Here is a 16,283-nt window from a genome sequence, read left to right as displayed (position 1 = left end):
CCCCGAAACCACCTTTTCCCCCAAAATTTTCAGATTTGTAAATTCTTTTCATAAAACCCTGTTTGAATGAGTATTTTTTTTTATTATTATGTTATGTTAGTCACCATACAATACATCATTAGTGTTCCATGATTCATTGTTTGTGTATTAACACTCAGTGCTCCATGCAAAACGTGCCTTCCTTAATACCCATCACCAGGGGAGTATTCTTTTTAAAAAATATTTTATTTATTTATTTGAGAGAGAGAGAGAGAGCTAGCACAAACGAGGAGGGGGAGGGCAGAGGGAGCCAGAGAAGCAGCCTCCCTGCTGAGCAGGGAGCCCGGCATAGGGCTCGGTCCCAGGACCCTGGGATCATGACCTGAGCTGAAGGCAGACGCTTAACCGACTGAGCCACCGAGGCTCCCCTGAATGAGTATTCTTAAACAGAAAATCACTTGTATTAATAGCAACAATTTTCCAATTGTAGGGTGTTTCCTTTCTGAGTGTCATTCCCAAGATCCTTATAAGAATCATTTTTTAATATATATATATATATATACACACACACATATACATATATGTATACATATATATATATATATATATATATGTATTTACTTTAAATCCATTTGCCCAACGATGAGGGCATTAAGTAGAAAAATTGAAGGTGGATTATTTTACTGCTTTGTGCTTAACCAAAACAAGTGAACAAAAATGCATTAGACTAAATGCATACAAATGATTCAGACACTTAAATGTGGTGGAAATGTATAGATTCTGCACCAAAACACTCAAGCCTAGGATTGCAGTGATACCAGATCATCCGGCACACAGAAAACGTGCCATGCTGTGTACCACCCTCAGCCTGCTGACCCACACCGTCCTTCCTGCTCTGAACTGGTACATCTTGTCTGGTGACCAGAAGACAAAACATCAGAAAGCTGGGATTTCTTTGTGCAACCGAGCCCTGTCCCCAGGATGAATTTGTCCTTGGGAAATAGCAGTGCCAACTGAGATAGCAACAGGGCTTGATTGATGGCTGGGGTCGCTTGTGTTCCAGGACCTGGAAGGATGCTGCCTGTTGTCCAAACACTGCTCACGTGGCCAGGAAAGACAGTCCGTCGTGGTTCAGTCCAGAGAAGCATTGATGGCCCCACAAGGTGCCATAAAAACATGACAAATGAGGCCGCTGAGATGGGTAAAGAGAATGAGAGACATATGCATTGTTCAATATATTAATGTCTTGCATTCTGTCTTCTCTTTACCTTTTTTTCTATTACTACTTAATAACTGCAAGCTTGACAAGTTGGGTCAAATGATAGCTAAGTGTGTTGACTTTTTATCAGTTTGTGGTGTTTCTATACTAGAACATTCTGATGAAGAAATCTATTTCAGCCCATACAGTTTTCCCTTTTAAATTAAGTGGTAAGAAGAAAGAGACTGTTGAGTAACTCTGCAGTGTCTTCAGGGGATAATTCTATCACTAGCTTTCAGCAGTTACGTTTCAATAAAAGACATGAGCTGGGAAGCCAAAAAGAAAACCTCTCTTGATGAGAATGTTCGGCCATTCTTATTAGCTGCAACATACGAGATATATCCTTGGTGACTTTGGAACCCGTAATCACGTTTGTCTGACAATAATTGGTACTGTAAAGTTCACAGGACATTTTCACAGGTATTTTTGCTAGTGCAGCTTATCAACAATCCTATCAGTAACTTTTAATGTTGGCCATTCATTAGGTGTCCAAAATCATTCCACCACTTTATTCTCTCCCTGGAACTCCTGTGCCCCCAGCCTAGAGAATATAGTCAGAAGGACAAAGTGCTGAATTACAGAAAGATAAAGCAAATTAGCAAATTGTCTTTTCAACTTATCACCTTGGCTATCTATTTTACTGATTTTTTTTTTTTAGTTTTTGCTATGTTTTTTAAAAAACAAGATGGTCAGGGCACCTGGGTGGCTCAGTCAGTTAAGTGTCTGCCTTTGGCTCAGGTCATGTTCCTGTGATCGAGCCCCATGTGGGGCTCCCTGCTCAGCGGGGAGTCTGCTTCTCCCTTTGCCCCTCCCCCTGCTTGTGCTCATGGGCGAGCTCTCTCTCTCTCTCTCAAATGACTAAATAAAATCTTTAAAAAATAAAAAACAAGATGGTCTGTGATATGGAGGGTGCTCCCTTCAGCCTTAATTCTGTGTTGCTTACCGAAAGTAACCTGCCTGTTTCTTTACACTTCCTTTGCTTCTGGATAATCTAATTCCATGAAGAGATCATTAATCCATTATTATCTTGGTGTTATGAAAGTATCCAATTAGATGGGGTAAACGGATTTTTTAGATAAATTCCAATAATTAAAAAATATATATTAACTGGTTAATCTCTGCTGTATACCAGAGATATTACATGGCTTTCAGCAGTAATTGCCTGAAGAAATATAATAGCTCACAAACTGTTTTCACTCTTTATCAAAACCCTAATGTATTCTTTAGCTGACTTATTTTAGGCCTAACCTCACTTCTTTTAGACTTTAGGACTGCAGACACATTTGCATCTACGTCTTTTATCCTTCAATATCTATAAGGCCTTTTTATTCAATAAACAGCATGGGGGCCTCTTTTGTTACAAACAATTGTGTGGTACACAATGGGAGAGGAACTAATAGGAATGGGACAAACTCCCTGAAGATGAAACTTTTGGTACAGCGGGGAAGACAGCAACATAAATAATTACAATTCAGTGTTAGAAATGCTAAACTACACATGTCAATACCAGGAACAGGGAAGACAGAATTGCTCAGGGCAAGCACTCTGGTATCATTCTTGATTCCTCTTGTCAGATCCCACACTCGGGCCATGAGCAAACCCTGCTGGCTCCCCCACCCCACCCCCCGCACATATATATGGAATGTGGCCACTTCTCACCACCTACGCTGCTCCCAGGCCAAAGTCATATCATCTCTTGCGATTGTTACCTTTTCACTGGTCCCATCCTTCTGCCTTTTCCCCCTGACACTCCCCTTCCCACCACCCCACCCCCCACCATTTAGTCAGTTCTCATTATAGTAGTGGGGCAATCCTGTTGAAACATAGATTATATCATGTCTTTCTGCTCAAAAACCCCTAACCGTTCACCAGTTCCTTCAAAGTTAAGAGCCAGACACCATGAGGCCCTCCCTACCTCGGTCCAGCACTGCCTCCCTGAGCTCAGCTCCTGCTTTTTTTTCCCCCTTATCCTAAGGGACACATCCTGCTTCAGGGCCTTTGCACTAGCTGTTTCCTTTCCACACTAGCTGTTTCCTTCTCCCCCTAGATAGCAGCATGTTAGCTCCCTCACTTCCCTCAGGTCTTTACTGAAATGTCATCTGCTCAGTGAAGCCCTCCCTGGTCACCTCATTCCAAAAGCATCTTCTGCTCCCTAATATTTCTGTCCCCCTTCCCTGCTATATTTCCTGTCTGGTACTTGTCAGGACCTAACACACCACATAGTTTACATATTCTTCTTATTGTCCACTAGAAAATGAGCATGAAGATAAGCACAAGGACAGTGATTTGTGTCTTTAACTAATTGCTGTAACCTCAGTGTCTAGGAGAGTACATATGTATGTACATTATCAGTTAATATTGCTGGAAGAAATGATTGAATGATTGCTTATTGCTGTTGGATAAGTGACTTGACAAGTCCTTGTACCTTTATTGATTCAAGGAGGATTGCTGAGAGGTCTGGGTAAACTCCCTTTCCTATTGTAGTGGAATGATCTTGCTAGTTAGATTTGTTTCAAAAGAGTCAGGGAGGTTAATCCCAGAGACCTCCCATCTGGCATTCAGACTGACATGGAGGCTTGCTTCTATCTACAGCTAGTCTTGCTCTCAGGAGAAAAAGTGAGCAGTACAGGATGGAAGTTCCTCCGTCTTTTAGTTTCAGGGAAAGCCAAAGAGGAATGAGAATGAGAGGTGGTATTGGGAGGGAATTTATTACCACAATTTCACCTTCTCCTATTAAGCAGGCCTTCTTTATGTCAATGCTTCCTGCTCTCATTGACCAGGAGTTAAATAAGATTGCTTAAACTATTTCTTCTAATAAATTACTTATGCTTCACCCAATTTCACATGCATTCACTTTTTCTGATGATTGTGTGAGATGTATGAATATACTACAGGGAGCATGGATTGCTAAGTAGAGAAAATGGGATGTTGAGTGAAAAATAGCCAGTTTCTATTGGATGATAACCCAGAACCTTCTACAGCAGGACCAATGTCCCCCGTAATAGTTGTATCATGATCAAAGAGCCAACCGTTTTTAAGACTCAAGTTTTATGTATCTCAGGGTTTGGTGCCGTTGGTGGGATGTTGATACGGCTTTCCTGCCCTTAAGAGCGTGCATTGCTTTGGCCTCAGTTTTGGAGGGTGGGGGAAGACCGGTTTAAAATGTTGCTTCCTACTAAACATGCAGTTACGGGCTTGGAAGAAATAGTCGCGCATGCTAATCACTCCCAAATCTGGATATATTGCAGGGTGTTTTGACAGTTTCCCCCACATAACATCTGTACTTAAGAAGCCTCACTGCTATTGGTAAAGTATTGACTTGATTTCTCTGCTCACATCCAGGGCACTGCATGGTACTGCCCTGCTCTCCCCAGATCCCCCCGCCAGGCGCTCCCCTACAGACCTCTCCATCCTCCATGAGTATGAGCTTACATAAGAACCATTCATCTCCTGATGGTTATGTTCACCGATCACTGACAACTCCCTGTGCATCTCATACACACCGGGCTGCTTCCCTACTAAAACTTCCCAAAGCCACATGTGACACATTCCCTTTCTCTGCCATGCTCCCAGCTCTTTCGTGCTGTTTTGATCTGTTTGCATAGCGCTGTCAGACCACATGCATGAAAGGTGTGTTGTTGACATGAATGGTTTTGAAAATGTTTCTGTAAAGAACCTACCTAGGTTATAGGGGGAGAAGGAAGCTTGAAGCCCCAAAGAGGGAGATCAGGGACTCCTACTTGAATCTTGGCCAGAAGGGGACCTGTGCGCACCGACAAAGGAAAGAAGCCCATTAAAATGTGATCATGATCTCTACCAAGATGAAGGATATAAGGAGTCTCTACTAAAAAAAGAAATGGTAGGCAGTACTGACGTGTAAAGAAGTAGGGTCCTACCACAGAACAAAAGGCTTTAAAGGGTATGTTAACAAGGAGATACTTCCAAGTGAAACTCAAATAAATAGAACTGTTGGTTTACTCTTGGTCACCAAGTGTGCATCAGCAAGAGACAAGACCAGACCAGAATTGGCCCGTGGGAGAAGGGCATTTGGCTGTCCCGCTCACAGCTCTCTGGAGGACCAGCTGGAACCCACAAACCTTCACAATGGCCCATCAGATTCGCCTAATGTTAGGCTCTTAGATAAAGGATAACTTAGGTATTTTTTTCTCCACTTAACCAGATAAGAAAACACAAGGCCTGCAGAAGCTCCTTAGCAGGACAGTGGTGGCAGGGTGGATGGGACTAGAAAAGGCGAAATAAACCAAGAAGATAAGAACACTTCTGTGATAGGAAGGAGCTTGGGAAATCCATTCTTAACAACGCAGTGTTATAGTGATTGTCTACCCTTTTTCAACCACTTCTTCAAAGGATGAATTTGATATTTCACATTGGAAAAGCAGTTTACCTTCTGGTTGCTTCTCTGACCTTTTCCCACCACATTTGCTCTTTCACTGTAGATGTTATAAAGACAGGCCTGGGCAATTTGTATGGCCTTGGCTGTTTCAAGCCTAGCTTGAGCTGAGATGTGTGGGTAAGATGCACTGTTTTCAGATTTTTTTTCTTGCATCCATCAACAAAGATTGGTCCCAACTTTGCACACACTCCTTATGTTACCCAAATACCTTTGCCAATTTTTTACATGCTATCTTTGGCCCATGGTCTCCTTAAAAGATAACTGAAAAAAAACATGTTGTCTTGTTTGTTTAATATCTGAAGAAAAACTGATACAACTGAGGTTGGCTTTATCAGCTCAAGCATTTTTGGATGACTTGGGCTCTCTCTGACCCCCCTCCCCACCTCCCACCCTTCTATGAAGCGAGATTCGCAATTGTTTCGACACACAGATTTACTCTGGATTCTTTTTTACTTAACTAATCAAAACATTACTCCATGGGTATTATTAGTGAAACTTTTATATTAATACCTTCCCCTTAGGGAAAAGAAATTACATTTTTCTCCCCAAAATAAACATTCCATAGGTAAGCAACTGAGACCCTGCACTCTTAAATCCTTTGTAATCCTCGCTTCCTTTAAAACCACTTAGCTGGGTCCAAAAAAACCCCCAAAACAAAAAACAAAATCTAAACCTCTTCCTACCCCTTCTCAATATTCAAGTTCTGGAGTTTAGAGTTTTGTCTACTTTGTGCTTTGCTTCTGCATTCTCAAATTCTTGTGCTTTCTACTCCAAATAGCTGTAGGACGCCATTTAAACCCTATCAGATTCTTTTTACAGCTGAAATAGGAACCCTGAGGTCATTTCTAGGCTAACCCTGCTGCATAGTATGTGAGAATGTCCTCATCACACCTCCCCCTCCCAATTATTTTTAAACTCAACCCTTCCAAGTAAAAAAATGTAACCGAGCCACAGAAGTAGAAATGCTAGAACCTGCCTTTTTCTTGTTATCTTTCATAGGCATGGCATTTTTAAACACGGGCTTGTGTCAGACACTGAACAGTCTCCACACAGGAATGAATGTTTTGATTAAAGGTTATTTGATATCTCTAGTTCCTTGGAATTCTGCTTAAAGCTGGAGATATTCTTAGCTGCAGGTCTCGTGCCTTCCTTGACTAGATAGAAAAGCAGCTCAAAATCTAGAGGGACTACATGGCATTCTCAAAATAGTTACTTGATTGTATAGGTGTTTATTATGGCAGAGGATCCTGCTGTGTGAAGAGTTAGGGGTTAGGAGAGAATATTGGGCTAAGGAGGAATGTGTCAAAACAGCATCTTTCTGTAGCTCCATCCATCACCACATCCATTGATTCCCAGCCTTTTGGTTAAAATCAGGATTAGGGTACTACATTGTTAGGGCAGGCCTGAAGAATGGGATTCTCCATAATTTGTATGTAATGTTTCCTTCACTTGCATTTGTATTTAGATCAATAAGGGTTAAGCCAAAGACACTGAAGCAAGTTGGTAGGTAAAATAGGATCTTATTTTTTAACTGTTCTCACTGTAAAACGATGGAAACTGCAGTTTCCTAGCCCCTAAATGTGCATTAATAAAAGGAAAAAAGAATAACTTTATTCCAAGGACCACAAATAGAATTTTTATTCAATAAGTTATTCTAGCTTCAGAGGTAGTATTGCTCTCATACAACCTATTCTCTTTAACTATCATCCTTTTGAGGCAAAATATTTACAGAACATTGAATTATTTTTCTAGCTTTCCAAAAGCATTTCATGCATTGAGATATTGATGCGACACAGTTAGAGGTTGGGCCCTCCGGACCTGTATTGTGTGATGGCATTATGCTGCTATCATCAAGAGATTCCATTTTTTCCAACCCCCAAGGTCCTGTCTGTACTTGTTTACAGGTCAACTGAATAGTAACTAGTATGTGTTCAGTGGCATGAGTGTTATCCCGGTAACCTTGGCAACAGAGCCAGCTCTGATTTCAAAACCTCACATGCTGTATCATAAAATTAGATAACAGAATTGACATTTAGCTACATGTCTGTCATATAAATTAAGCTCTGAGAATATTTCCTTTATAGCCATGTGCTTCAATATGGAAATGGGCACCAATTAGAACAATTTTAGGCATATACATACTAGTCTACATTTAGGTACTGGATCCATTTCCTCAATTCTTTCTCTATAATATTGAACCTCACAGATTGCCATGTTAATCTCACTGTGCCAAAATTCATGGTGGCTTTGTTTTACGATCGGGTTGAAGCTTAGAGCGGAGCTGCATCAGATATCCTATATAAATAGGATTATGAATAATAGAAAACTCAGCTCCTAAAAAATGTAAAATTCAAAGCATTCTTAGCTTTCCTGGATACCGTTATTTATGCTGATTAGAAGTAAGGCTGTGCACAGAATATTCCACTAACTAAATCAGAATCCCGAAGACAAGACATGCTTCCCTTTCATTTATATACTTATACATATTTTTACACATAATATATTTTCCAGTGTCTATGAATCTCTGATAATATCTATTTCAAGGACATTCTATACATGCAGATTAATACATTCATCTACTTTGAGTCCTAGGTCCTCTTTTATAATTTGTAAATATTTTAATCTCAGGATTTTCCCCTGTATGTGCTGTGGACTGGTGCAGTTTTTCTGGGATATAAATTTAAAGATTCAACTTGTGAATTACATTTAATATAAGCACCCTGCAGTTTTCTGCATTGGAAATGATTATTTTTAGAAATTTTATGGTTGCCCAGATATATTTGTTTGTCTTCATTGATATGTAGGGGGGAAAGCTCATTAATGATTTAAAAAGAAGGTGTTTTGATTCATCGACTTGATTCTTCTCATTACATAAACAGTAAAGGCAATAAATTAGCATCTAATAAAATTGTAAGAGTTTATTTCTGAATTTAGCTGCAAGATAGTCTTGAATCCTTGGGCATAATTTTTCCTATTCTTTTATATTCTTCTGCCTCAATGTTTTCAAAGTCACCATTCAGCATATTTTAACCTAGAATGATTGGTTTATAATTCTTATTAAAGATACCTTTTAGCAGCTGTCAAACACCATAATTGAACAACTGTTTTGTAAAACTGTTCTTTGGCTTCTAGAATGGTAAGTTATTATATAAAAATAGAAGATCCTTATGTCAAAATTGACTATAAAGTACTTTTTTCCTTTCCCCACTTACCTGCTGTGTGTCACATGTAACATTTGAGAAATCTGCTTCCGACATTCTCTTATTAGTCATCAACCTAACTCTTGCTGGCTTTCTGTTAAACACGACCCTCTTGCCATATCCCTAGTAAAGAGTCAAAATCCCTGAAAATTCAGGACGTTTTCTTTTCAGAAACAGATAAGCGGTTGTGCTCCCTACATGTGTGCTTAAGTGGGAAGAAGGGCAGAAATCCTTCTGTGTATTTGCTGACCCCGGACAGCAAATACCTATTATGTTTTCAGTAATGTTTAAACTGTTTGCTTTATCTCATTGGGTTGAGTCATCATCGCCTTTATGTTTAAACTGGTAAAAGGTAGTTTTTATTGTTTTATTTTATCTTGAAACTATTTCTTGTGACAAACAGAAATAGTTCCGCATGTTGTGGTTCCAGGACTGAATCAAGTTTGGGTAATCATCTGTATTGTAAAATAACATCATCAGAAACTTCGATATATAGGCGTTCTGCAGTGTGGTATGAGAATAAACTCAGGCTGTGTTGGTACTGGAATGTGGGGGCTTCTCAAGCTGTTTGCATGACTCCGAGATGTATTTTAATATCCGTGGTTTTGTTTTGTTCTGTTTTGTTTTATTGTGACATGATATGGCCTTAGATGGATGGGGTGGGGGGAACCATAATGATAAAAGAAAAAAAGTGATAAGGCAATACAGCTTCTTTTGTGATTTCCTTTTAGGTCTGATGTTGTGGTCCTCTGTTTTTCTATCGCTAATCCCAATTCCCTAAATCATGTGAAAACCATGTGGTATCAAGAAATCAAGCACTTTTGCCCCCGCACACCTGTTGTTCTGGTTGGCTGCCAGCTAGACCTCCGCTATGCTGATCTTGAAGCTGTTAATCGAGCCAGACGCCCTTTAGCGAGGTAAGCCAAGGGACTCGGTGATTTGCTGTGCTGGCCAAATTAAAATTTAGAGGTAACAGATGACTCTGTAGGCTAGGGTTACGCTCTTCAGTGGTCCTGGGACTCCATCAGTCAGCCATGTGCTTTAAGTTAGCTTGTTAATCCTGACCCTCTCAGGCTCACCATCCCCTCGTAGGTAAGGAACCCATTTTTGTAAAATGGTTGGCCATTGTTGGAAGTGAATTCTCCAACTGTGACATGGTGTGAATAAAAGTGCCTTGAAATTTGTAAAACATTAAACAAAACATTGGCTACTCATAATAATGTCATTCTTGAAATTATGATTATTATAGTAAAGTTCATGAACGTGCAGAGGGATTAGCCACAGTTCCTGGCCCCGGGAATATCAAGTTCATACAGATACACACATCCGAGTGTTTTTAGTCTTCTCATTTTCCTCAATCCAATGTCTGAGAATATTTCATTCCCAAAAAGGCAGTGTCTAGTTTTTAAAAATCATATGGACCTATAGTTGCAAAACAGCAACACTGTTTTTTAAATGTCTCTAGTAGCTATATTTTTAAAGTGTCACAAGTTTAAAAATCAACCTGAAAGAGGATTTGTTTGACTCTGTATAAAATGTGTAATACCAGTTTTAGGGGGAAATAAGAGTTTGTAAAAACCCGTGCCCCCTCCATATTCCCTTCATAAAAAATAATTTTATATATATTTTGTGTCTAAGAGCATAGTTTTCCAAAAAATGGTGATATTAATACCTTCCTTTGATGTTTGCCTAATAGGCTTATTACAAAAATTTTGTATAGGCAGCTTTTTATACTCTCACAGCAAAAGCAAATGGTGCTTTCTTTAGACAATTTCTGATGTTCTTGGTGCATTTCAGATAAATTTTCTGAAAACGGTTCATGTTAGGCTTTCACAGTCCTTCTGTTAAATGCGTGGACTAGGCATTGCATATTAGAAGCCACATAGGGGGAAAGGGGGCTTAACAGTGAAAGAGACTGCCCCTGGCATCCAGAACTTTCTGTGGGAAAGAATCGGCTAAGACAATCAGGCCTCACAACCACGGACGTGGAGGACTAGAGGAGAGTTACGGGTGCTAGAGGATGGAGAGGGGACAGTCCCCTCTGTAGAGTAGCTCTGAGATTTCATGAAGGAGGCAGTATTTGAACTAAGCCTTGAAGAGTGCTAGTGATTTTCAAGTCAGTCCCAGGAACCAGGAGCACAAAATGCCCAGAGGAGCCAATCTTGAAGTTAAGCCTTCTTCCCTGCACCCCCTTCCACCTTCACAACACCCTACCATTTTTCCTTGCATTCCATCCAGGTCTTCAAATCCAATTTCTAACCAGTGTTGTATTTCTCCTAAGACCAGCACCTGTCAAGCACATTACCTTTGATTCTGAAAGCCAAATATTTATTGAGGAAGATCCATTCCTAACATTATGTCTCAGAATCAAGAGTGTGTTTGTGAAGAGTAGAATAGAACAACAAATCACATCTTGCCCATTTACCGTGTTATGCCATAGTCATGGCACTATTCTGCTTACACTGCTTCCAAAGGTTTGGCCTCTCTGGGTTTGATTAGATTGTAATGGGCCTTGTGTGCCAGCTTAAAGGGCATAGCCTTTGTTCCATGAGCTTTGTGGAACCAGAGGAGATCTTGAAAAAGAATTACAGCTGCAAGTCATACTTCTGTTATGTAAGGATTTTTCCTGCAGCAGTGAGCACTGTGGGCTAAAATGTGGAGAGTCTGAAGACAGGCAAGAGGCTAATGCACTAGTCCAAGCAAAAGAGGATGACAGTGTGACTGCAGACGTGGAAGAGAAGAGAAGCAGTGAGACATGAAAGAAGGCTCACAGACGTGATGGAAGGAACTTAATAGGCCATTGGATGTGAACCATTTAACCAGTCTAGAACTACGGGGTTCTAATTGCTTGGCAGAGGTCTCTTGGCAACTTTCGAATGTGACCTGAGGCAAACCCTTTAAGCTCGCTGCCTCTGTTTCTTCAGAAGGTGGATGAAAATCACACCCGCAGGGTTATGGTGAGGCTCAAATGAGAAAAAGCATATGGATTCTTTGTAAGGTTGCAAAGCAAAATGTAAGCATAAGGTGCCGGTGACAAAGATGACGGTGACGATGGGGTGATGGCTGCTATTTGTCAGGCGCTTCCTGTGGGCTGGCATAGTCTCTCATTTCAACTTCTCAGGAGTCCTTTAAAATGTAGGTATTTACTATTATTATTCCTATTTTACCGATGGGAAAACCGAGGCTTGAAGAGTTTAAGTAACTTGCCCAGGATCATATAGCTAGTAAATAAGGCTGATACTTCAGTTACTGTAGTTACTACTGAAAGCATTTTTTTTTTCCTGCAGGCTTAAGGTTGGAAGACTTGAGGTTGATAGATTTTTCAAGAGCCTTATTAAAAGCCTGCATAGGGGGGTGCCTGGGTGGCTCAGTCGGTTGAGCATCTGCCTTCGGCTCAGGTCATGATCCCAGGATTCTGGGATGAAGCCCCGCATCGGGCTCCTTGCTCAGCGGGGAGTCTGCTTCTCCCTCGACCTCTGCTCTTCCCCACCCCGCTCATACTCTCTCTCTCTCAAATAAATAAATAAAAATCTTTAAAAAAATTCACAGCGCTTAAAAAAAATCCTGCATAGGACTTTAAAGATACAGTTCTATTAGGTGCTTTGATAGGCCCTCATTACCATTTTTTTCCTAAAATGAGGCTGATTATAACTTTTAAATCCTCCATTCTAGGCCCATAAAGAGAGGGGATATTCTGCCCCCTGAAAAAGGCCGAGAGGTTGCGAAGGAACTCGGCATACCGTACTATGAGACCAGCGTCTTTGACCAATTCGGCATCAAGGACGTGTTTGACAATGCAATCCGAGCAGCGCTGATTTCTCGCAGACACCTGCAGTTCTGGAAATCCCACCTAAAGAAAGTTCAGAAACCTTTACTTCAGGCACCATTCCTACCTCCAAAAGCCCCTCCACCAGTCATCAAAGTTCCAGAATGTCCCTCCACGGGGACGAGCGAAGCTGCCTGTTTACTGGACAATCCTCTGTGTGCCGACGTCCTGTTTGTCCTTCAGGACCAGGAGCACATCTTTGCACATCGAATTTACCTCGCTACCTCCTCTTCCAAATTTTATGATCTTTTTTTAATGGAATGTGAAGAAACCCCAAATGGGAGTGAAGGAGCTGGTGAGAAGGAGAAGCAGAGCAGGGATTTCCAGGGGCGGGCATGGAGCCTTGACCCAGACGAGGAGAGGGAGGAAGGCACCCCAAGGACCCCTCAGACCAATCAGTGGAAGTCCTCGAGCCAAAACCTGTCCCAACAGGAAGGTCCGGGGATGGAAGCCGAGAGCTCGATTCCAGAGACGCAGACTTTGTCAGGCTGGAGCAAGGGGTTCGTTGGCATGCACAAGGAGATGCAAGTCAATCCCGTTTCAAAGCGGGTGGGCCCCATCACCGTGGTCAGGATGGACTCCTCCGTCCAGCCGGGCCCTTTCCGGACCCTGCTCCAGTTTCTGTACACGGGACAACTGGATGAAAAGGAAAAGGACTTGGTGGGCCTGGCTCAGATTGCAGAGGTTCTGGAGATGTTTGATTTGAGGATGATGGTGGAAAACATCATGAACAAGGAAGCCTTCATGAACCAGGAGATTACAAAAGCTTTTCATGTCAGGAAGGCCAATCGGATAAAAGAGTGTCTCAGCAAAGGGACATTCTCAGGTGAGTAGGTCCAATGATAAAGTCATCGATCCCTTTGGTTGTGTTTTATTAAACATTAGCTATACACGAGTAAAGGAGAGACTAACCATCACTAACATGTATAAATGCTTATTTTTTTCATGTACCCTTCTAGTTGCATGTATCCATCTATTTCATTCTTATCAGACTTATCAGACTTAAGGGCTAAAGATTATTCCATTTTGCAGATTGGGAAACTGAGGGACAAAGAGGTTAGGTAACTTGCCCCAGGACATACAGGCAGGATTTGTACGCAAGCTTCCCTCTAAAGCAGCATGGTATCACAGTGCTTCTCGAAGGTAAGTCACATTACCCCTGAGCCTGAGCCTGAGCCAGAGCCAGTCAGCTTGATGCTCATGATTCCCCTTCAGGGTCCTTTCCCTGACCAAGTCTACTCTCCACTGACCCTTTGGCCCTGAAATCCTTGAGGTGATATTGGCAACCGTCTGCGTTCCCATCAGGAGTGCCTCATCTGCCCACCTCCTCTCCTTTTCTTTCTCACACTCCTTTACCCTGCTCTATATTTTCCTCACCTCTTCTTTGTCCTTGATGACCATGCCGTCTGCTGCCACAGTGTCCTCACATATTTGCTTGCACACACTTCTACTAAATTCTGAAATTGCCCTCTGTGTGTGTGTGTGTGTGTGTGTGTGTATTTCATTGTAAAAATGTGACTTTCTGACTTTTATTTATGTGGACACTTCTGTTTTGTCTTTATCTTTCATAATGCCTGTCATGATGATACACATTTAGTACTATACATTTAGTCATTGATTACTGAGTCTGTTCATTAATTTTAAAGCTTATAAATAATATTTACCTGAAACATTGACCATCATGGAATAGAAGCCATCTTGAAAGTTAATGAAAAGCAATGTTACAAACCTGCAGTAAATTAAACAATGGACCTTAAGTGAAATGAATTGAATCGCCCACCCCTTAATGCAAAGGCATAGTGACCAAATACAATGTGGAGCTTCAAGTGGATTGTCTTTAAAAAAAAAAAAAAACTATAAATACAATTTAGAGATAATTGGAAATTTTTGAATATGAACTAGATAATGGATGAAATTAGGGAATCATTGCTGATTTTCTTAGGTGTGATAATGATATGATTATCTAGAAGAATGTTCTTATTTTTAGAAAATTCTTGATAAAGTAGTTCGAAGTGTCATGCTATCTGTTAAAAAAGTGTATACATATACACACATATTCACTATCTATACACACACACACACATACATAGCTAAAGCAAACATGGCAGAATGTTAACAATGTACTATTTCTTCCACTGTTCTATTATTTTGAAATTTTTCATAGTAAGGAGGAAAAAATATTCCTCTCCTTTTTGGTACTATATGGTTCAGAGAATTTGTGTTGTGAGCTTATGTGCAATTTTAAATGTTTACCCCCAATCCTCGAATGACATAGAAGGAATTGGGTGTTCCAAAGGTGGAGGTTGATACAAAATCACTAAGTAAAGCTATGGAAGAGAGAGTAGGAGATGTAGGTGGACGAATATGGGCAGAACTCTCAGCAAAGCTGGCTCACGGCTATGTTTCTTCAATCCCTGGGCAGATGTGACGTTTAGGTTGGATGATGGAGCCATCAGCGCCCACAAACCGTTGCTGATCTGTAGCTGCAGGTGGATGGCCGCCATGTTTGGGGGCTCGTTTGTGGAAAGCGCCAACAGTGAGGTATGTGCCTTCTGAAAAGCCCAAGTGGTATCTCTGTGAATGGGCATGTGTTTAATTAACCAGACGACTTCAGTTATTTAACTGCTTCCCTGAACCAGTTCCTTAGGCAGTGTTTGAGCGTCAGGTCACCCTCTTCTTAATTTTGTAGTTAAGAGGAGCTGGTGTCTGTTGCTCACTGCTTTCATTTGTAAAACGTGATTGGCTCTACTTTTTAACAAATGTCCCCAAGCAAGATACCGGCAAAATCACATCCAATAGGGGCAGAGTCTGTCTTCCAGAAGTTTAAGGCAGTGAAAAGTTTCCTCAGTCATCCCCGTCCTGGGCTCAGCTGAGACCCTGACCAGAGGGCGGGCCTTAAGAAGCCACCCCCTTGGGCCTCAGTCTTCTCATCTGCCCCGTGAGGGACGCCCCAGGGCATGGGGGACGCCCTGGACGGTCTCCTGGAGCTGCGGCACTCCCCGAGGCTCGGCCGGACTTGCCTTCTCCAACGGTCTGTTCACTGGACGGAGACGGCAACAGAGCAAATGGTCCCTCCTCTGAACACGCCTCCCTTCGGTCTCGCGGAGGCCACTGAGTCACTTCTCGGGCACCAGCCTTATCTCCAGGAGAAGGATAATCTTAGAGCAGAGCAAGCAGTATGTTGAAGACCCTACCCGTTCATCTTTTTACAAACTCGATTGGAAAAGAAAGAAAAATTCCACTCAAGCACATCTAAGTTTAGAAGAGCAAACGTTTTTGTTGAGTTTTGAAAGTCTTTTTTAACCATCTTTTTTTAAAAAACATGGGGACACCCCATCAAGTTTATTATCCCAAGAGGCTGCTTGTTTTGCCTATCTCAGCATCTCTCTCCACACTTTTAAAAGAAATGAAGAAAACAATAGCGGTGAGGGGCCCTCACCGCAGAAATCTGAGCACTCCCATTGTGACCCAGGAGCCTGCATTTGCATCCCCGAGTAGGGCTGCAGAATCACAAGCCCAGAGGGCTGGGGCAGAGGAGGTCCCTGGGCCACCTCCTGCTTCCAGAACAAACTGCTGCTGCTCCTAAACCAACCCCCAGCAAAAGGC

At 41.6% G+C, this 16,283-nt stretch overlaps 1 protein-coding gene across 8 annotated transcripts in view; it reads left to right on the top strand.

Annotated features, from left to right (window-relative positions):
• The window catches only part of RHOBTB1 (Rho related BTB domain containing 1), a 119,827-nt gene that overhangs the window by 89,558 nt on the left and 13,986 nt on the right, over positions 1-16,283 (top strand). For 7 of the 8 annotated variants that reach the window (XM_032423604.1, XM_032423602.1, XM_032423601.1 and 4 more), the window contains 3 exons: positions 9,583-9,768; positions 12,524-13,503; positions 15,100-15,218. In XM_032423604.1, the coding sequence (XP_032279495.1) occupies positions 9,583-9,768; positions 12,524-13,503; positions 15,100-15,218 (1,285 nt within the window). Of the gene's footprint in view, positions 1-4,485; positions 4,544-9,582; positions 9,769-12,523; positions 13,504-15,099; positions 15,219-16,283 lie in introns of all 8 variants that reach the window. The other variant, XM_032423606.1, reaches the window with a different exon arrangement.

The sequence above is a fragment of the Phoca vitulina genome, unplaced genomic scaffold (genome assembly GCF_004348235.1).
Source record: "Phoca vitulina isolate PV1807 unplaced genomic scaffold, GSC_HSeal_1.0 scaffold29, whole genome shotgun sequence".
Classification (NCBI taxonomy): domain Eukaryota; kingdom Metazoa; phylum Chordata; class Mammalia; order Carnivora; family Phocidae; genus Phoca; species Phoca vitulina.
This window is presented reverse-complemented; position numbering and strand designations above follow the sequence as displayed.